General features: G+C 39.7%; 1 protein-coding gene across 8 annotated transcripts in view; it reads left to right on the top strand.

Moving 5' to 3' along the window:
- supt3h (SPT3 homolog, SAGA and STAGA complex component) overlaps window positions 1-21,963 on the top strand; it is a 293,254-nt gene that overhangs the window by 215,715 nt on the left and 55,576 nt on the right. For all 8 annotated transcript variants that reach the window (XM_062957052.1, XM_062957063.1, XM_062957059.1 and 5 more), the window contains 4 exons: window positions 11,204-11,279; window positions 19,054-19,166; window positions 19,705-19,812; window positions 20,390-20,575. In XM_062957052.1, coding sequence (XP_062813122.1) covers window positions 11,204-11,279; window positions 19,054-19,166; window positions 19,705-19,812; window positions 20,390-20,575 — 483 coding nt within the window. The remainder of the gene's footprint in view (window positions 1-11,203; window positions 11,280-19,053; window positions 19,167-19,704; window positions 19,813-20,389; window positions 20,576-21,963) is intronic.

Genomic DNA, 21,963 nt, shown 5'->3' with positions numbered 1-21,963 from the left:
GGAGCTATTGATAATAACAGAAAGATTACTTTGTCTGCTTTGATGCTTGCATATTAGTGTACACTCAACCAGACTTCTAAATATGTTGATCTAACAATAGTAACTATGGATAATGGACAGGCATTGCTCCTGAGGTCGTATGCTAGACTGTTTTTCTTTGTGGTTCCACTCATTAGATGTGAGCAAAATCTGCCAGCAAATAGTTTTTTATTAAGCATAATACTGGATTCATTTGTTAAAAGACATATTTTGCACACCATAATTTGTGCAAATTACATGAACAGAGTGAAGATGCCCAGATCGGAAATAACACACCACAGTGCCAAAATTGACATCACAGTTATATTGACCAATAGGTAGAATGAATTTGTGTATTTTACAGATGTTAGGAACATTGTACAGATGATAGATTTTTTACAGATGTTGCTAAAATGTATGGATACAACTTTTGCTGCAGATACAATTGCCACATCACATTGGTCTGAATCAGGGTATCATCCCGCCTGCCTGCTGATTGATGAACTCCTGATCTGGCTGCCATTTCCCTATGGAATGTTGGAGGAAGCAACTCAGTGGGCATCAGATCCCTGAATGGATCCTTATATAAAATTCCTGATGCCCCATGGAATCAGGAACCCATACCAACCACCACAAAAGGTGGGCACTGGCCCGCCTGCCACTAACCCAAGTGCAGCTGCAAGCAAACATGGCCTAAATCCCTTACAGCATGCCTCCTGTGCTATCTGCCCATTGTTTATCTGCCTGCCATGGCTCAATTCCAGACACAATATTCACATAGTCTGTGCATTCCAACTCTGTTCACTTCTGTTTGCCTCTTTGAGTTGCCTGGCAGGATCCCTCATTGTCCCCCATACTCAAAGGTCCATGCATCACTGCTCTGGTTCCTCATCTTTCTGAAAGTACTTACAAAAAAAAGATTTATGTGATAAGTGTGCTCCAGCACCTAGCAAGATGGGTTTGTAATGTCAGAATACTTTTCCAGTCCTTGTGAGGTAAAGTTCTTCATTCTGTTTTGCTTTGTTTTAGGTTTTGTTGATTTTTACTTCTTCTGAGACCTTTAGAATCCATTTGCCATTTTGCCTTCCTTTTTTGAGTAAAAGATAGAAAGGAAAGATTCTGCACTTTTTCAAACACTACAATAGGACATGTCCATACAAGTTAGAGGCTGTATAATTAACAGATCTGCCACAGGCTTCCATCCATTCTGTTCAACATCTTAATTAATGACTTAGATGAAGGGCTAGAAGGCACGATCAAGTTTGCAGACGATACCAAATTGGGAGAGATAGCTAATACTCCAGAAGACAGGAGCAGCATTCAAAATGATCTTAACAGATTAGAGAGATGGGCCGAAACTAACAACATGAAGTTCAACTGGGACAAATGCAAAATACTCTACTTAGGCAGAAAAAATGAAATGCAGAGATACTGAATAGGAGACGCCTGGCTCGACAGCAGTACATGTGAAAAGGATCTTGGTGTCTTCGTGGACAGGAAGATGAACATGAGCCAACAATGTCATGCAGCAGCAAAAAAAAAAAGCCAATGGGATTTTGGCCTGCATAAAGAGGAGTATAGTGTCTAGATCCGGGGAAGTCAGGCTACCCCTCTATTCTGCCTTGGTCAAACCACACCTGGAATACTGTGTCCAATTCTGGGCACCGCAGTTGAAGGGAGATGTTGACAAGCTGGAATATGTCCAGAGGAGAGCAACTGAAATTATCAAGTGTCTAGAGAACAAGCCCTATGAGTAGCGGCTTAAAGATCTGGGCATGTTTAACCTGCAGAAGAGAAGGCTGAGAGGAGACATGATATCCATGTATAAATATGTGAGGTGAAGTTATAGGGAGGAGGGAGCAAGCTTGTTTTCTGCTGCCCTGTAATCTAGGACACGGAAAAATGGCTTCAAACTACAGGAAAGAAGATTCCACCTGAACATTAGGAGGAACTTCCTCACTATGAGCGAGCTGTTTGGCACTGGAACACTCTTCCCCGGAGTGTGGTGAAGGCTTCTTCTTTGGAGGCTTTTAAGCAGAGGCTGGATGGCCATCTGTCAGGGTGCTTTGAATGCAATTTTCCTGATTCTTGAACTGGATGGCACATGAGGTCTCCTCCAACTCTATGATTCTATGATTCTAATTGAGAGCCGAATCCAGGAATATTATGACATAAAATGGAAAAACTACACTATCTGTTCCCCTGAAGCAAGCAAAGTCTCTTTGTATGGCCAATTGAACCTTTCAGACACTTAAGAGCAGGCAAAAAGTGAAAGTAAAAAGTGACAGTTGGATTGTATTTAAATAATAAAATAGATTACTGAGTTTATAAATGAAAGAACAATATTTACATTATAGCATTTCTTATACAGTGGAGTATACAAAACAATATTTTAAAACAGGATCTTGATCTGATCAAATGAAAGAACCTGAACTTTTCCTTCCCCACTCCCTTTTGTGGTCTGAGTTTTATTCCCAAGGTCAACTGCCATTTCCAAAGCTTTGTCAGGCTTCTAACTTTTTTTTCTCTTGTTGTCAGATGGTATTATTTAGGGTCTGTCCATCCACTTGTGTGGGATTCATGTGCTGTAATATATAGCACCAATGACAAGAGCACTGTTGGGATTGCTATATAAAGTACGTGGATTCTCAAAGGCTGGGCACATCTGTAGAAAAATATTGTGCTACTCACATCATCTGGCTGTGAAAATGGAGGAAATCCTTATGAAAAGCAAACCAAACAACTTCTGGAAAAAATGGAGAGGATGAATGCAGTGCATCCACTTTGAAACAAGAGAAAATATGAATGGATTGTAGCATTACATTTTGTATCTAGTGTATCCTTATGCTGTTGTCTTCAGATAGGCCAGTGGTTTTCAACCTGTGGGACCCCAGATGTTTTGGCCTTCTGGGAGTTGCAGGCCGAAACACCTGGGGAGCCACAGGTTGAGAACCACTGAGATAGACTGTAGTTAGGCAGGTATGTTTCCATAGAAAAGGGCCTGTCATTGGCATGTTTTACTTTATATCCCAGGATAGGTTTAGAACTACAAGAGTGGATTACAGATTTCAAACAAGTTCAGCTAACTCAGTTTTCAGTGGGTTGTAAGTGCAACAACAATATTAATAGAGTTAGGAAAATTTTATCTAAATCCTTAACAAAATAAATAAAAGCTTGGACAGAATAACATAAAAGTAGAGTCCAGATATGGAGTATACACTCCACCAGGTGTCAGCACATATAGGCACGTCACTTATTAGGCGATCCCTCATTGTCCAAGTATGATGGCCTGCCAAGTTCTTGGAAGATGCCTGTGTGTAAGGTTTTTAATGTGTGGAGGTCAGTGCACAGCCAATCAGCACACAGTCTTCACAGAGTGAGGGTCCCAACCAGTGGCATGGTTAACACAACGATGATGGCTTCTCAGTCTGTTGCAGCCTTCTTCCACCTTCATAGCTGTTGTAACATGTACCATGTTGTCTTCCATGGGATCCGCCGGCACATGTCAAGGGTCATGCCATAGCAAAAGTGGAAAGACAAGGAGAGTAACATTTCCCCACCTTGAATGAGAAGGGCCATGTGGACTAGGTCTATAGGAAGGTGGAAAAGAAATGGATAACTGTGAAGATGGTAGTCAGTGCTTGCTCCAGGTTTGAACCTGTTCTATTTCAGGTTGCAGCTGAGGTTTAAAAAACAGTAAACATCAGTAGACGGACTAAGTCTATAAGCAAGACATGAGGGTTTGGGAACTAAAAAACAAACTTGGTTCCGCCTGTGTGGAACTGAATGCCTGCGCATTTAGAATGCTATCGAAACAAGTCTTCACATTATCAGAACTATCTAAGGAAATACCTGCTCACAAGGATAGCATTTTACTAAGGAGATATGTATGGCGATGAGGAAGCGCCTCTTTATCTCACTAAGACAAGATGCATAGTAGCTCAACTTCCTTTGCCAAACCAGAAAATGAACCCTCCACATCTTAGGTGCATGAGCTCCCCTACCATTGATTTTTAGCAGAATTAAGTAGTAGATTAAGTAGATGATGGAACAGAAATCCATGACATCTCCTCAAACCCCTCAGTAAACACTCCTGTTTGTCTTCTCTGTACACTTTGCCCTGTGCTCCAAGGTCCTGTATGCCTTGCTCCTGGTACTTATGGTATAGCTATATAGAGAGCTAGTGGCAGTTAGCTCCCCCACAACCAGACTTTGACCTACTTTATGTGGCTTATTTCCTCTATGCAAATGTCCCTCCCTCCTGAGAGCAGCTGCTCATAAAGATGACCTGAGATTGAGGCTAGTCACACCAGGAAAATAGAATCCCAAAAAAGAAGAAGAAAAGACTGGTTTCTACTTTTAACCAGTTTACGTTTTGACAGGTTATTCCCATGGAGAACTTGCATTCTGAGGTCTGAAACAGGGAGAGAAGAGAGGAAATTGACGGAAGTGGAGGCAAACTAAACAGGGAAAGAGTATGCAGTTCTTCTAGTAACATGTGTTTAGGTGCGATTACAGGCTTAGAGGGCATCAGGTATGAGATTCTTTAACTTAGTTGGGCTTGTTTTTTTAATGTTATCTGATTTGTATCAGAAACTTAAGAATAAGAAATGTTATTGGGGAGTTCAGAGTGTTGTTTGTATCAAGAATTACTCACATCTGAACAATATACCGTATTTTGGCAATAGTGCTTCAAAAGTTCAAAATCAGTAAAATTGGAAAGAGCTTTGCTGAAACATTCAATAAGCTGAGTGTGCAGTCTTATCCTCTGAGATCTAATGAGAATAAAGGTCTTTGATCAGTTCTAAATGTATTAATTCAATGGAGTACTTTTCCTGGAATCTTTATGAAAGCCAATTTGACAGAAATGTATCTTCCAATGTGTTTCCTTAAAATAGTGTATTACTTAAGCAAATATTTAAATATTAAATTAGGTTTTCTGTATGCTTGATGCGAATATAATTCTGCTTGCCTGCCAAGTATGTCAAAACCCCAAGGCTGCTTTCATTTGCCAGGGTAAATGTTTATTTTGTTTTCCCACATAATGTGCTCTTTAAAGTATCACCAACATACCAAATCTGATTGCTTTTTAATAGAGACATGGTGGGTTGTGTGGGGGGAGGTTTTTTGCTTTCATTAGGAAACAAGATAAATTATCAGTAAAGCCCATGCCATTGAATCCACACATAGGTGAAAGTCTTTATGCACCTTTTCCTCTCTCATCCCACTGGAGTGTCCCCTAGGTTCCAGGATAAACATTTATCAGAGCCATTGTGTTTGTTACTCCAGTATTTTAATCTTTCAGCTTCTGTATAGAGCATGATTAAGTAGCACCTTCATCCCGAGGGGTAAGGAAACTTTTGCTTTGCTATTGCAGGTTTTAAAAAAAAGATTTATGACAGATCCTTGGCTCTTTTTGGAATAATAACTTTTCTATATATATTCTCTAACATCAAAGATATTAATTGGTAATGAGCAGGGATAATTGTGGATGCAGTTGGGTGTAAATAATTTTGTAGCCTTCTCCAGATATTTGGGTGTTATTTTTTCACTTTCCGTTGTCCCTTAGTACCCCTTTATGATAAATCCTCAGTATTAGTATTCTTCAGCCTCAATTTCATAACTGCCTACTCCAATCTGGTTGTAACTTCAATGAACTTGAAATTTTCTGATGTAAGTTGGAACAGTTACTCCAAAAGCACTAAGGAAATCTTACTTAGCAAATTTCCTCTGTAAAAGCATTACGGGTTTTAGTGAATTATTTTAGTTATACAAAATTAGCATTTTAAAAGTTTAATTAGTATGAGCAATCATTGGTGAAGCTGGAAATTTTCATCTTCAGTCAGCATTCAGAATAGGCACAGACCTTGGGAAGTTATATTTTAAAATGATTCACCCTTGTCACTCATTTAAATATTTGTGTTATGGGGAGTTGTAACAGAAGGGAATGTCATAATATCTTTAAAAATGCTTTTTAAAAATCTCTAAAATGGCTTTTAGTAACTTTTGAAAATAACTAGAAGACTGTTAGGATGCAATACCAGTAAAATCAAATTCAAACATTGCTTTTGAAATATAGCTTTATCACAAACATTTTCCAGTAAGTACTTAAAGGAAGCTGTTCCTTATAGTTTGTTATTTCCAAGATCTGGATGAGAATAATACATTTTCCGAATACCACAGTGAATATGCTCACTTACTGGGTTATTGAATAGAATCTCATCTAATTCATCGAAACACATAGCATCCCATACTGTTATGTAACGGAAACTGGGGAATTAATTTAAGCTATTATACGGTTTTCCTGGCAAAACTTGTTCAGAGGAAGTTTTCTCTTTGGCTAAGAGAGTGTGACTTTCCCAGGGTCACTCAGTGTGTTTCCATGGCCAAGTGGGGATTCAAGTCTGTTCTCCAGAGCCATAGTCTAATTAGTCACATCACTACAGAATGCTGGCTTTCCTGGATAGGTACTATTTTCCTAATTCCTCCATTCTTATTTCCCTATTTTTCCAGTTCCCCCACCCATGTAATTTTAGTTCAAGGTAAAGGATCCCCCACACACATAACTTTCTCTACTCTGGATTTCACCACATAATAGTCGTACTCCCACCCCCTTTTTACTCTTTAAAAGGGATGCGACTATTAAGCAGTGAAATATAGGAGGCCTACAGGTCAGCCAAAGGAAGTCCTGTAGGTGAGTGAAGCTTACTATCATGGATAGTGTGGGTGAGGAATTGCTGAGTGAGGGCTCACCTGTAGAACTAGAGCCTAGCCAGGAACAGCAGCTCTCGGCAACATCTTGAAGGATGACTACACAGCCTACTGACCAAAACACAAGAGACTTCTGTTGAGCAGGCTGAGAAAGAGATAACTGTTCTTTCCTTAATGGAATTAAGGGGAGAAAGGTCTTTGCTGAGGAGAAGGCTGTCAACAGGAATCACCTGTGCAAGTAGCATTTGAGGGAGTGAAGCGTGTTACCTAATTGCTGGCTGCAACTTTGGCTTGTGCATTTGTATAGAATCACTATCCATTTCTCTTTGTTTCATTAATAGGCCGCCTGTTTTTATTTTAGTGTGCCTCCCAAAAATACGCACTTTTCTGAATTAGTGTTTTTGAAAATTTTTGACTCATTGGCCACTGTGGGCGGGCTTCCCGAGGCTCCCCTTCCCCTCAGTTTTAGGGCTAGAGGGGTAAAAATCGTCACACATGGAGGGCAAATCTACCACTTCTATTTATGTGTTTATTTATTATTTACAGCATTTATATTCCTCCCTTCTCACCCTGAAGGGGACTTGGGGTGATCACAGAACACATTTAACCCACCAAATTTTATAACGTTTGGGTCATCTCCTAATTTTTAGAGATTTTTTTCTTTCTATAAATAATACCTCCTTAAAAACATTCCCTCTTTTCCCCCGCTGGCCCCACCCTCTAACTTTTCCAGGAGCAGCAGCAGGAAAGAGGCCTGGCAGGGCACCATTCCTTCCTGCCAAATGTCAAATCTGCTTCACACACCATACACACAAGGTGACTTAGTGTCTCCATACTATCAAGAACTTGCCACAATTTATTATGTTGGTTCTTTTAATTTTTTATTGATTGCCAAATTTAATAAAATACATAAATAAGATTAAAATCATTGTACATAACTTTGTTAAAGATAAATTGCTAATATACGTAATCTGACCTAGACGTCTTCCTCTTAAATACAGTAGTTTTTAGAAATGATTTTGGAACATTAAACATGTAAACACTGATGTAATATATGTGAACATTCATTATTTTTGTTTCCATCACTCCATGAACCTGCTCTGGAGGTTTTTAAGCAGGGGCTGGATGGCCATCTGTTAGGGGTGCTTTGATTCTATGTTCCTGCATGGCAGACGGTTTGACTGGATGGCCTTTGGGGTCTCTTTCAACTCTAGGATTCTGGTCACCAAAAGGTGCTAGAAAACAGGCAGAATTGAGTCATTTTTACAGTTTCCTCCCAAAGAAAAAGGACTGAAAATCTTATCAGTTTGCTGTGTTTCTCCCAGATTTTCCTAAGAGAGTAATGCGTGGGAAATCCCACAGATAATTTTAAACCGAAATGGGGAAAATAGATCCCAGGTTCTCCTGGGGCCCTTGTATTCTGCCTTTGGTATATAGGAGAGTCATGACAATGTCTATGTAGAAAGCAGCGGCATGACATCAATGTCTGCCTCTTCTTACATACTCATTCAAATGGATTGGACAGTCTGCTCTATAATGCTAAGATAAGTAAGATAACAAAGAATTGCCTGTGTATCTGCTCTTTATTGCCAGAGTGGCAATTTTATCATAGCATCCATCACAGTGTCACAAAAATGTTTCTGACTTAATCATAAGATCCAAATCATGTCTCATATTTTAGATGATTTGTGCCCTTTTGCCTTTTTTACCACTTCTATTTAAGTGAAAAGAGGATTTAAGCAGAAAAACTCAGATAAATTGTATAATGAAAGTACTGAGAATAGTTTTAAGATCCTCTGGGATTTTATTTGAATTTTCAAATCAATTATGTTTAGTAACATTTTCATATTTCTCTTCATTAAAAGGAGCTTTCCTTTAGCTAGGAATCTATGTGAATCAATTATCTTTATGTGCTTTGTACTATTCTGTATTTGGCAATTCAACAGCACAAAACATTGCAGAGCTTCTTCTCAATGCTCTCTCTTGCACATTTTTTCACCCTGTAGCTCTATTGTGCCTTTTTCTTGTCAAATATAGCAGAATAATATGTAGCAGTGGGGAAAAAAATAAACTATGGCCTCTGATGATGTTCTTATGTGCTGGTGTTCATATATCTCAAGGTATGTTGTAGGAGTAATGCAGTTTGATGCCACTTCAACTGCCATGGCTCAGTGATATGGAATCATGTGAATTGTAATTTATTCAGGCACCTGCACTCTTTGGTAGAGAAGGTTAAAGGCCTTGTAAAACTACACTCTCCTGATTCCACAGCATTGAGTCATAGCAGTCAACACTGCATTAATTCTACAGTGTAGATGCACTCGTAAATTTGGTATTCTATTGTCTGTGAAGACAAACTCCTTGGTGTAGCTTGTGTTTCCCTGATTTGTATGATTGGATTCTGTCAATTGCAAAGTACTGTTTGGGGAGCATACCTCTTAGTCAGGAATTTGTGATGCAAAACATAAAAACAGGTGGTATTGCTGTTTAATTTTATTTGAATTAATCAAAGCTATTCTTCTAGAGCTACTTGTTTATGTAGGGAGCTCTATCAATAACAGATCAGGTGATAAGTAGGATTCTTTCATTCATTTAAAACTACTTTCTCATTTCTAGATTCATATGGGATTCATCTGGTTGCAGCTTTATGCTTTTAGAATTGTTGTTATGTGCCTTCAAGTCATTTCAGAATTAGGGTGACCCTAAGTCTAAAGTTTCAGGTGGGGGTGTCCTAAATGACCCTTAGAGGGCCTTTGTTTGGGGACCCCTGCCTTAAATGATATTATATAACCACTCTTCTACTTTTAGTAAGATTCTGCTCATTCATAAATCTCACAATTGATAAAGATCCCCCATATGATAATAAGGCAAGTTTTATTCCTTTAATGACCTTTCTTACAGTTCTTAAGTGCTTCTGTTTAATCAAGCCCAGCGAAGGAGTCTCTGCTTATAACCACTTATTGCTGTGGCTTTGCTGATTTATGTTCCTTTTAAACTCTGTCTCTTTTATACTTATACTCAAGTCTCCAACAAGTAGAATGATGATCCAGAAAGAAAGAAGATTAATTGACCATCAGATAAGAGTTCTTACAAGGCAAATCTCAGTTTAGTTTCTTCATTAAATATGGACACTTGGCATGTCTTAAGCTGTGTTGCCAGCAGACCAGATGTGGCGAGTTCTTGTTCGTAGCCCTTGCTAACCTTACTTGTCACTGAGACACATATCACAGCAAGTTATTAAAGTCAGGAATTAGACTTTGAGAATAACCTCTGGACCCTTTTTTCTTAAAGCATGTTTTCACCAGTCCAAAGTATCGCTGGAATGGTGTTCCCTGCAGTTGATGGCTTGCTCCCTCAAGAGCTTATTGAGGGAGTATTTCTTGTGCCATTTTGTTGAGGCTCTCACAAACCTGCCTTTTAAATAATAGTTTACAATAAAGATATTACCCAGACTTATGCTTTTTAGATTTTGCTCAAGAATCAGTCAAGTCAACATTTTTATACCCTGTCCCATCTTCCCTTGGGGACTTGGGGCGGCTCACAGGTCTATGCTTCCTTTTTTGTAAAGAAATTTGTTGTTGCTTTTTACAATTAATCTTGGCTGACAAATGAAAACTTCTCTTTGGTTTGATGTAGAAAACTATTATAATGTGTGCAGTAAATGATGCATGCAATGTATTACAGTAAAACCCCACTCATCCGAGTCTCCGTGCAGTCCGAGCGGGTGGCTGGCTAGGTGTGCGTGTTGGCTCACTGGCTGGCTAGGTGTGCGTGTTGCTAGGTAGATAGCAAGCTACCTAGCAACACACAGGGGGCACCTCCCAAGGGGTGAGCGCCCTGTGCGTGTTGCTAGGTAGCTTGCTATCTACCTAGCAACACACACGGCTGGAAGCTTCTCCGTTTGGCGGGTGCTTGGACCCAGGGGAGAGGCATGCTCCTCTGGATCCAAGCCCCGGCCAAACGGAGAAGAAGCCTCTCCATTTGGCGGGGGCTAGGACCCAGGGAAGCGCAAAGCGTGCCGCTTCCCTGGATCCAAGCCCCGGCCGAACCGAGAAGAAGCCTCTCCATTTGGCGGGTGCTTGGACCCAGGGGAGAGGCACGCTCCTCTGGATCCAAGCCCCGGCCAAACGGAGAAGAAGCCTTTCCGTTTGGCGGGGGCTAGGACGCAGGAAAGCGCAAAGCGTGCCGCTTCCCTGGATCCAAGAACCTGCCGAACGGAGAGGAAACCTGGTAATCCAAGGGTTCCGGGTTGACTGAGCTGAGGTCTGCCCGTTTAACTCGGACTACCGGGATTCTACTGTACTCTATGGATAGGTAATTATGCAAATTGTAATACTTGGTTTCCACACAGGTTTGTATTTCAGAATCTTAAATAATGGCAATAAGTTAGTAATGATAGTGGCTGTCAGATCTAAGAATTTGTGTGTTTTCTCAAGTATATGAATAATAAGTTTTTTTTACATTACTTTTTCAGAGAGCAGAGAGACAAGCACGAATGATGGACTCTGCGCAATATGCAGAATTCTGTGAAAGTCGTCAGCTGAGCTTTTGTGAGTGTTTTGCAATGGAACATGTTGCCTCACAGGGTGGTAGAGTCTCCTTCTATGGAGATTTTTTAGCAGAGGCTGGATGGTCATCTGTCGGGTGCTTTGATTGTATTTTCCCACATGGTAGGAGGTTGGCTGCATGGCCCTTATCTCTTCCAATTCTATGATTCTATAATAGGTGCTTTTAAATACACAGTCCATATTTCATTTCCAGTATTTATTTCATATCCTGCCTTTTACATTTGTATCTTGGGGCCCAAAATGGTTTAAAATCTGGTTAATATATTGTAACTTAAGTGGGATAAAGAGTAAGGCCTCACACACAAACACATTCCTGACTTTGAAAAAGTCTTTATATGACAACTGCAGCAAGAATTGAATATGCAAAACTATAGAAACAACAAAATGTACCAACATCAGAAGACTGGATTACAAAAGTTTTTGAAATGGCCGAAATGGATAAATTAACTTTAGCTCTACAACAAACAAATACACAGAAACTTCAAGAAGAATGGAAACCCTTTATTGAATTTATAAAGAACCAAAGGAAGATGACCATAGCAGGATTTGTTGACTAATATTAATAGTATATAGATATATTTGTACCATTTATATACTCCACATTCTAGAGATTTTAGATAATTGACCTGTCAGTAGTTTTTAATTAGAATAGAAATGGTTGCAATCCTTGTTATTTAGATATTTTATAATTACATACACACACACACATATAAAAAATACAATGTTTGTGTAGTGTTTAAAAGAAGAAAACATGACAATGTAATATAGTGAATTCTTACTTACACAATATTAATTTACTAACAAATGGAATTGAATTTTCAGATTTATATGGCAATAGTTTAAAAAATTTTTTAATTTATTTACATCATGTTTACCCTGCCTTTCTCACCCGGAAGGACTCAGGGCAGCTTACAACAGTCGGCAAACCACATTGCCCAAAACACATTCAATAAAACAACGACATATTAATAAAACAGTACCACATCAATTAAAACTCTAATTCGACTCTATTAAACCATGAGTTATAAAACTGAAAATGCATGTATAGTTAAATTCGTCCACTAACACCTTTGTGTGCACCTTGATTCACGTCATATTGACCTCAGATGTTACTCCTTGAACGCTTGAGTACATAGCCATGTCTTCATGGCTTTCCTGAAACCTAGGAGAGTTGGAGCTTGTCGAACACTACTGGGGAGGGCATTTTACAGCCGGGGAGCCACCACCGAGAAGGCCCTGTCCCTCATTCCCACCAGCCGTGCCTGTGAGGCAGGTGGGACCGAGAGCAGGGCCTCTCCAGATGATCTTAACAACCTAGTAGGTTCATAGGAGGAGATACGTTTGGACAGGTAGTTTGGGCCAGAACCGTTTAGGGCTTTATAGGTCAAGACCAGCACTTTGAATTGGGCTCGGTAGCATATTGGCAGCCAGTGGAGCTGGCTTAGCAGGGGGGTGGTACGCTCCCTGTAGGACGCTACCGTTATTAATCTGGCTGCCGCTCGTTGTACTAGTTGGAGCTTCCGGGCCGTCTTCAAAGGCAACCCCACGTAGAGAACGTTGCAGTAGTCCAAAACGGGATGAAACCAGAGCGTGGACAACCGTGGCCAAGTCCGGCTTCCCAAGGTACGGGCACAGCTGGCACACTAGTCTAAGTTGTTCGAAGGCTCCCCTGGCCACCGCCGAAACCTGGGGTTCCAGGCTCAGCGATGAGTCCAGGAGAACCCCCAGACTGCGAACCTGTGTCTTCAGGGAGAGTGTGACCCCATCCAACACAGATTGCAACCCTGTACCCTGTTCAACCTTACGACTGACCAAGAGGATCTCCGTCTTGTCTGGATTGAGTTTCAATTTGTTCGCCCTCATCCAGTCCGGCACAGCGGCCAAGCACCAGTTCAGGACCTGGACAGTCTCCTTAGTAACAGGTGGAAAGGAGTGACATTGCTGGACATCATCTGCATACAGATGACACCAAACCCTGAAACTCTGGATGATCTCTCCCAGCGGCTTCATGTATATGTTAAATAGCATGGGGGACAGTACAGAACCCTGCGGGACCCCACAAGACAAAGGTTGTGGGGCCGAGCAGGAGTCCCCCAGTGACACCATCTGGGACCGACCCTCCAGGAATAAAATACATGTAAAGAAGTGGAAAAGAATAATGGAAGAACATCGGATAGTATGAGAAGTTATGACTTCTAGTCTTGACATCAGATGACAAAAGTGTGTTCTGTTTTGTTATAGGGGGTATTTGGAACTTTCAAAACTTTAGATGATGTGTATAATAGTACTTAAGTTGAAGATCTAGATGTAATCATTTTAACAAACATAAGTACTCCTCTCCCTCAATCCCCATCCCCTTCCTCGGTGATATAATAGACATTTATATAGTCCTAATCTATCAGTCAAAGAGAACTTCACAACCTTTATCTCCTTTTCTATTTTCTTTGTGTGTGTGTGACTATGTGGAAAAAAATAAATACATAATAAAAATTTATGGAGAAAAAATAAAATAAAAATGGAAGCAATAATGTATCTGCTTTTCATGCCATGGTGGCTTTATAAGAACAGTGAGTATGGCCACATCTGGAATAGCACATCTCCTTTTGTTTCTGGTAGTATTTGTGGGCTCATGGCAGCTGTGGAACAGAAAACAGTCACAAGCAGACAAAATCATACAGCAGAACCAATTTATGAGAACATTGGGGCTTTACCATCATTTAGAAACAAGACACTACATGTATTTCTTGGTCACAGTTACAATGGGTTCTAAGTTAATGGTCATCATCATATAACAACAGCCACTCAGATCACTATAAAAGCAGTGCTTCAAAAAGAATGACAGATCATGACAGAATAGCCAGCCCATCATGCTACGTTAATAAAAGAAAGCCAATCAACTGGTGTCTAACATAAAGGTTCCTTAGATTGTTTTCCATAATAAGCATTTGATTTAGAAAAATGACTGACTCACTTGCAGATGATAACATGACACATCTACAAGTCTGCTCACTGTAAATGCCATACAGAAGAAAAGTTTGGTCTCCAAGTGCTGGGTTTTTTTGTTGTTGTTGTTTTGTTTTTGTTCATTTTGTTTTTATGTTTTGATGAGCTCTGTTTAGATCATTGTATGACATCTGTAAATGGTTAAGCTAAGGATTTTCAGATTGAAATTATTTCTGTATTTGAAAACTTTGTAATAAACTCACTTTTTGCACCTAATAATTATAATCAAGACTTTGTCAGTATAAATCTTCAGTATTCAGAATAACAGAAAAGAAAACCCTTGAACTCAAGAAAGCATTTAAAAATAAAAAACATGGTAATAGCATTCTTGAGCCCAAATAAATTAAATTGACCAGATCCTGTCTGATCTTGGAAGCTAAACAAGTTCAGTCCTGGTTAGTACTTGGATGGGAGACTGCCAGCAAATACCAGATGCTGTAGTCTATATTTCAGAGGAAGGGACTGGCAAACTTCCCATGTATTGTTTGCCAGAGAAAGCTATATGGAATTTATGGGTTCACAATAAGTCAACAGGAGAGTTGAGGGGACGTACATACAAACACAGAAAAGTATTCTCTCAGACTTCCCAACATTTAACACTCAAAGCAGAGCACACACGTGGAATTGTGGGAAGTTGGGCAGTTTGTCCCTAATGTCCCTGCTCTTCCTCACAGGAGGAGGACTCTGCTGTGTATGCTAAACAACCTGTCCTGGGATCCCAGACTAGCCTATTGCTTCTACTGTGATAAAATATTATCCTACCAGTTATGGAATAAAGTTCTGAATGCCAGTCCAGTCATTTAATGGACAGAGTTGATGGTGGTGCAGTTTTTTGTTTGCCACTTCAGGCAAAATGTTTTTGGCTTGTCCTGACAGTCAGGCACATACAAGTGCCTCGTACATATCATTTGTTGGTAAGGAAGATGACTTTTTGCTTGTGGCTTCCAGCTGTGGAATGCCTTCCTCCACAGTTGGCACTAACACTGAGGTGGTTTCATTGCTTTTTTCTTGTTTTTGGTTCTTTTTACATCTCCTTCCTTTCTTTCTTATCAGGATGTTTTTCTGGGGTTTTTATTGTTCTTACTATATTTGTTTACACTATGGTAGTCATAGGACTGAAAAGTAATTTTAATTAATGTTTTAATTAAATTATTTAATTAATGACTCTTCATCCTCTATGGATACGGCATCGCACTGTTGAACCCTGTTAGCTTGCTGTTGTCTTTTTCACCCATGAAGTACTGTCCATACGCTATTCCTGTTGAAATTAATGTTGTTATTTTTGACCCAGATCTCCAATTAGTTAAAGACATTTTGAATTCCATTCCTGTTCATTCAAGTATTAGCTACTTCCTCTTATTTGCTTCCCTTACAGTTCCATTTTGTAGGTCATCTATAAAAATGTTAAACAACAGAGGTCCCTGGACAGAACTTGGGGAACCCCACCAGTCACCCTCCAGGATGAGGAGCAACCTTTGATATTCTTTCTGAGTTTGATCTGTCATTTATAGAATTCACAGTAAGAAGCCTCCCAAAGCCAATCAGATCCAATCGCCTGCTCAATGCGGGATCTACAGTTAGAGCATTCCCAGTATGTGGCTGTCTAGCCTCTTTTTGAAGACCTCCAAAGAAAGAGTCCTCACCACCTCCCTAGGCAATTGATTTCATTATCAAACAGATTTAGTGTCCTTCTAATTCCCTCTAATATTCCTTCTAATATTTAATCAAATTCCACCCTTCTGAAAAAAGCCTGCATACTCCTCTCTGTGACAGCCCTTTAGAGGTTAGAAATGTGTTATTGTGTCACTTCTAAATCTTTACCTCGTTGAAAACAACTAACTTCCTCAACCATATCTCACATGTTTGGTCCTTCATATCTGTGATGCCTCAGGCACCTTTGGCCCCTGACCCTGTGACTACTGCTAACCAGTATAAAGAAGACTTTGGTTTTCTTCCAAGTCAGCAAAATTCAACTCCTTTCCAGATGCCTTCTATTGACATTGCTGGACCAGCACCAATTAAGGATGCCCTTGAAACAGTGTCAGCTCTCCCAGATTCTCCGGACAAGTTAGTGTTTGATCGCAGGGCCTTTTTGAAAATAGAGAGATCGCAGAGACAAAGCTTGAGGAGAAGCACCAGATTAGCGGAGCGTGGTGACTATGGCTAAGCTTAGTTCTCTTGGGAAGAATTAGGGAGTCAGGCACCTGGCGCCGTGACTATGGCAAGCTCAGTTCTCTTGGGAAGAATTGGGGACCTGATTTGAGGGAGCTTATGAACTGCAATAAAAGTATTGCGCTGGGAACTTTCCTGTGCGGTGTCAACGTTACTTCTTACTGAGAAGCATCATCGTCTCCAGCTCTTGAAATCCAAGCGGCCTGAAGGTGCACTTACTCTTGAGTAGACCGGGCGCCGGTCTACCTCCTTGCCCAAGTTTGGACTGCATTTCAGCTCCTGCACATCCAGTTCATGCTTTACCCTGAAATCCTGCTTTGGGACATTTACTCCAGAGAACTCTTCTTTGCCACCTTGCTCCTTTTCCCCCACTCAATACTCAAGCCGAGTTTGAGTGTGTTTCGGTTTCTGGACTTTGGACTTTAATATTGGACATAAGACATTCACTTATTGGACTAATTTTGATCTTTCCTGAAAGGTCAATTGCTTATTCAACTTTGCTGCTTATTTCCTTTCGGAACTTTATTTGCTTTAATAAAGATATTATATTGTTATTGGCCTCTGTGTTGGCTTTCAGTGCTCTCGCTGCCTAGGGGTGTAACAATATCTCTAATCATCCTTTTTCTGAACCTACCTCAACTTTCTCTATACCTTTTCTAAAACGAGATGCTTAGAATTAAATACAGGATGAAGCTACTGAAAGTACTGTTCTATTAATTTAGGCTAAAGTGTTATTTTCATCAGACTTCTGGGTCATGAGAAGGACAATGTTCATCTCTAATCCTAGGGTTCCTCCTCTGATCAAGATTTTCAAAAATGATGAAAAGTGGTTCAAGAGAGTACATCAGCAGGTTCTTTCAGCAAGTTCCTGTGATGTAGCTTTTCTGGCCCAGCAGATTTGACCTCATTTAGGTTAACTAGATAATTCCTATCTCTTTGTCTATTTTTATTTGCAATCTGTATCCCTTCCTAAGGTCTCCGTTGATGCATGGGAGCACACAGTTCTCTTTTTGGCAGAAAACTGGAGCAAAATAACTATTGATCAGTTCTGTCTCATTGTGATCTGTTAGCATTTTACCATCCTTACTTTGCAGCAGCCCCACTATTTGCTTGATGATTATCTTGCTTTCAATGTATTTGAAAAAAAACCTTTTTTGTTCATCTCATTTTATGAAGCCAGTCTCAGATTATTTTGAGATTTAGCTTTCCTTATATTCCTGCAAGCTGCATATTTCTGACCTTTCTTGGTGATTCACCATTCATTCAGTTTGCAAGGCACATCAAGAATCTGTTGAGCAGCATATTCTTACCAGTGTTAGTCTCCCAGCACATATCAGATCCCCCAGAAATAGTGATAGTTTCAGCTTTGAGATTTCTGAGATCAAGGTTGTTGTATGTTTTCTGGGCTGTATGGCCATTTTCCAGAAGTATTCTCTCCTGATGTTTCGCCCACATCTATAGCAGGCATCCTTAGAGGTTGTGAGGTATGGAGAAACTAAGCAAGGAAGGTTTATATATATCTGTGGAAAGTCCAGGGTGAGAGAAGAACTTGTTAGTTGGAGGCCAGTGTGAATGTTGTAGTTTATCACCTAAATTAGTATTGAACTATTCACATGAGAAGAGAATACTTCTGGAACATGGCCATATAGCCCGGAAAAACATACAACAACCCTGTGATCCCGGCCATGAAAGCCTTCGACAACACATTTCTGAGATTGTTTTCTGAAAAGCATTATCCACCATCTCTTATTGGTTTGGTGGCCTGTTATAGACTCCTACCACAATGTTGCTTTTATTTCTTCCTCCATTTTTATTTATTTATTTATTTATTTTGCCCAAATGCTCTTGGCTGGCCACTGGGATCACTCTCGTGGACTTCTCTACAAGTGAATTTGTATTTGGTACTGTCTTATGCCCTGGTGTTACCAGGTATGGATTTTCTAATGTTATTTATTAGAAATAGTCATTAGCTTTGTGATTTTATAAATAGTCCAATTAGAAAATGTAGATCCTTTTCTAAAATTGTAAGTCATGGATCTGGACCAGTGATGGATCTGGACAAACTTACTGCACATACTCTTCATGATCCATCTTTAAATACTTTTGGAATTTGAGGAGGCTGCTAGAGAATGATGGGAGTTTTACTCCAGCCACATCCGTAGACCCATGTGAATTCCACCCATAATTGCTCTGAACCACAATTGGTACACATATCCTTCATGATCCAACTTAAAATACTGGTGTGCAGCTGATGAAATATAACATACAAATATACAACATATTTTCACTGTTACAGTATATAGAGAGATAGATATAGATATCGACTAGTGTGTGATACTCGCCACCTGGGATCACAGCCATTGTGTTCAAGGTCCAAAGCTTTTGATACTTGTACCAAAGATTTATATAATCCAATTTAAAACAGAAAACCTGGGATCAGATCTTGGGATCGGATCCTGGGATACCTGCCTGGAAGGGCCCTTAATCTTCATATATAGCTATCTATATGGAAACAAACTGTTGTGTGTGAAAAAAACATACCTTATTAATGTTACACTTATGTTGTGTTTTATATGCACAGCCAAGAAAGCTTCTAAATTCCGAGACTGGCTGGACTGTAGCAGCATGGAAATAAAACCGAATGCAGTTGCCATGGAAATGTTGGCTTATTTAGGCTATGAGACTGTAGCACAGGTAAATAAGTGTATACAACATATTGGATACATTGCATAATTCTAGAAAATACAGGTTTTTTTAAAAAAAACTATTTTTTTTAATTGAAAAGGCCATCATATGCAAGATATGTTCGATTCACAAGTTTTTCTGGGTCATAACTGAAAGCTCACTTTGTAATTTACTTGGTAATTTACTTACCTGCCAGCATATTAAAGGCAAAGATTCAGACATCCATTATACACAAGATGTAGTATATATTAGATATCTTATTTTCCAGTATAATTGAAAATTATAATGTTAAAGGGAGCGACAGGGGACATGTGGCCTTCTAAGACTCTGCTGAAATGCAACTCTGGTCATTTACCACTCATGGTGTATGCTAGTTAGAGCACTTGGCTACTGCAATCGAACGTTTCCTGAAAGGCTACACATTTGCTGTATTTGCTTTAAAAGAGTATATATGCATACAGTATAGATCTGTCTTGAGTAAGGAGAAAAATGAGTAAATAATCTTGGCTCTTTAAACCCCTCACAAATATTATCCTTGTTCTCTTAGCTGGTGGACTTAGCCCTTTTGGTGAAGCAGGACATGACTCCCAAAGCTGGTGACCCCTTTAGTCATGCAATATCGGCTACTTTCGTTCAGTATCACAATTCTGCTGAGGTAAATATGTACCTATCCTTATTGTGTGTGGATTTTGTTGTAGCAATAGAAATAAATACTATATGTGCTTAAATATCAGTACAAGCCCTTCCTCTCAAATTTCAGGCAGTAGTGCTAGGGACTACCAGCTGGTTTCAGCCCAAATCTCTTCCTTTCCTGAGAAAGTTGTTTCCATCTCCATGTGAATTTTTGGCAACATTTTTGTATGCTTGCAGCCCACAAAAGCCACCTGCCCTATATTAATGGGTATATGTGTTAGTAGGCAATACCACTGTCTTTCTTTAACCTCTTTCCCCCCCCCCCTCCTGTTTGCAAGTAATTTTGCTTGCAGTTGATACTGACAGAGAAGGTGTCAATTAAGGTTATATTATTGGCTGCCATTCAGACTTTTTGTGGATTTCCCTAGTTAAGTAAATGCCATTTTAATATTATTGCTATACATAGAATGACACAGCTTATGACCAAGCTCCAGAAATTATATGTGTCCATGTCTGTGTTCCCTGATGTGTAAACTTTAGGGTCATATTCAGAGACCAATAGATTGACAACTGTGTTTCATATTTTTTTGTATTTTTAGATGCATGTAGCAGGACAGACAGCAAGTATGAAGGCCAGCCCAGATTCCCCTGAAAACACACCGCCGCCAACACCCACTCCTCCTTCAACAGGCCCACAGCTATTTGGGAAAATTCAGTCAGGGACCATGGGAAACGGTAGCCTCGGACAAGAGTCGTCCAAAGTCAAACAGCGAAAGAGAAAGAAAGTAAGTTTAAGATAGCAGAGACACATGTTTCACCATCTTCAAAATGCATCCTGTTACAGCATAAAAAACTTGCTTTCTCTTATTCTGGGGTATGTGATTTGTCAGATGTTACTGCACTTAAGAGAGAGAAATAGTTCTCCTTTAAATCAGGAAATACTCTTGTCCTGTCACTAAAGCTGCAGGAATGATATGAGTATTACAGATAAATGTCATCTGTACCCGTTCAACCCATCTGGGCTCCATTTACACTGTTATCTGAAGATCAGAAATTAGGTACAACAATTAAATAATAAATAATATATAAAATCAAGACATAACATTACCTTATCAAGAAAATTGATGGCAAGGCTGAACTGAAATGGGAAAGCTTGTATAAATAAGTAAAATTTCAACGTGTGCCTAAACTTGGGGATTGTTATGACATGTCTGATACCACCGCATCGTGATGTCGTGTTTTTAGATTGCATTGTTATTGTAATTTGTAACATGTTTACAAGATTATGTAAAAATTATCACAAGCATTTTTTTTGTCTTGTGGTAAGTTTCTAAGCTCAAAAAACAATTATATGCTCCACTCATCCTAAAGATCTTAGGTACAGTAATAACTTAGTCACAAATGTTTGTGGTAAAAGATATTTTCCCCAAACGAGTTCAAATAACAAAATACTGTACCACAGGAAATATCACTTCATGCCTATGTTGTTGGTAACTGCCATTAATTGAACTTCAATTTATGGTGACCCTATATATAAGAGACGTCATAGAACCACAGAGTAGAATTACAATGGCCATGAAAGAAAATGCAGTCAAAGTACTGACAGATGGCCATTTAGCCTCTGCCTAAAAACTTCCAAGTCATCCCATACTCTTCTCAGGTCTTGCATACTCAGAACCTGGTTTCCTTGACTGAGGGTATATCTACATGACCCCATGTGTCAGAAGCCTCAACCCCAAATACTAGTAGAGCATTAATCCACAGTCCAAGGTCCAGCTGATAGTCCAACAAACATTAGCAGGATAGCACAAATAGAGAAGCCAAATGTCCATTCCAGGGTCGTAAGCCAATTACCAGAGTGTCCAGAGTACACAGTTGAATCAGAATCTGTAACCAAGGTTCAAGGTAAGTCTAGGGTTCAGGAAACACGAGATAGCAAGAATCCAAAGTCATAGCTTCTAAGACTGATGCTGCAGGCAGCAATAAGGTGCCACCCTTGAACTCCATAAATCTGAAGTTCACAAGAATTACCTGTTGCTAGATCTCTTCTCAGTTAGTCTCAATGATCTGCACAGCTAAGACCTCTCTCTTCAGAGGTCCATGAAAGCTGTAACCATTAACTTTTCAGCCTGCAGCCTGTTCTGCAGGCTGAAATGTAGTATCTCTTTCCATG

Source organism: Anolis carolinensis, chromosome 1 (genome assembly GCF_035594765.1).
Source record: "Anolis carolinensis isolate JA03-04 chromosome 1, rAnoCar3.1.pri, whole genome shotgun sequence".
Taxonomy (NCBI): domain Eukaryota; kingdom Metazoa; phylum Chordata; class Lepidosauria; order Squamata; family Dactyloidae; genus Anolis; species Anolis carolinensis.
This window is presented reverse-complemented; position numbering and strand designations above follow the sequence as displayed.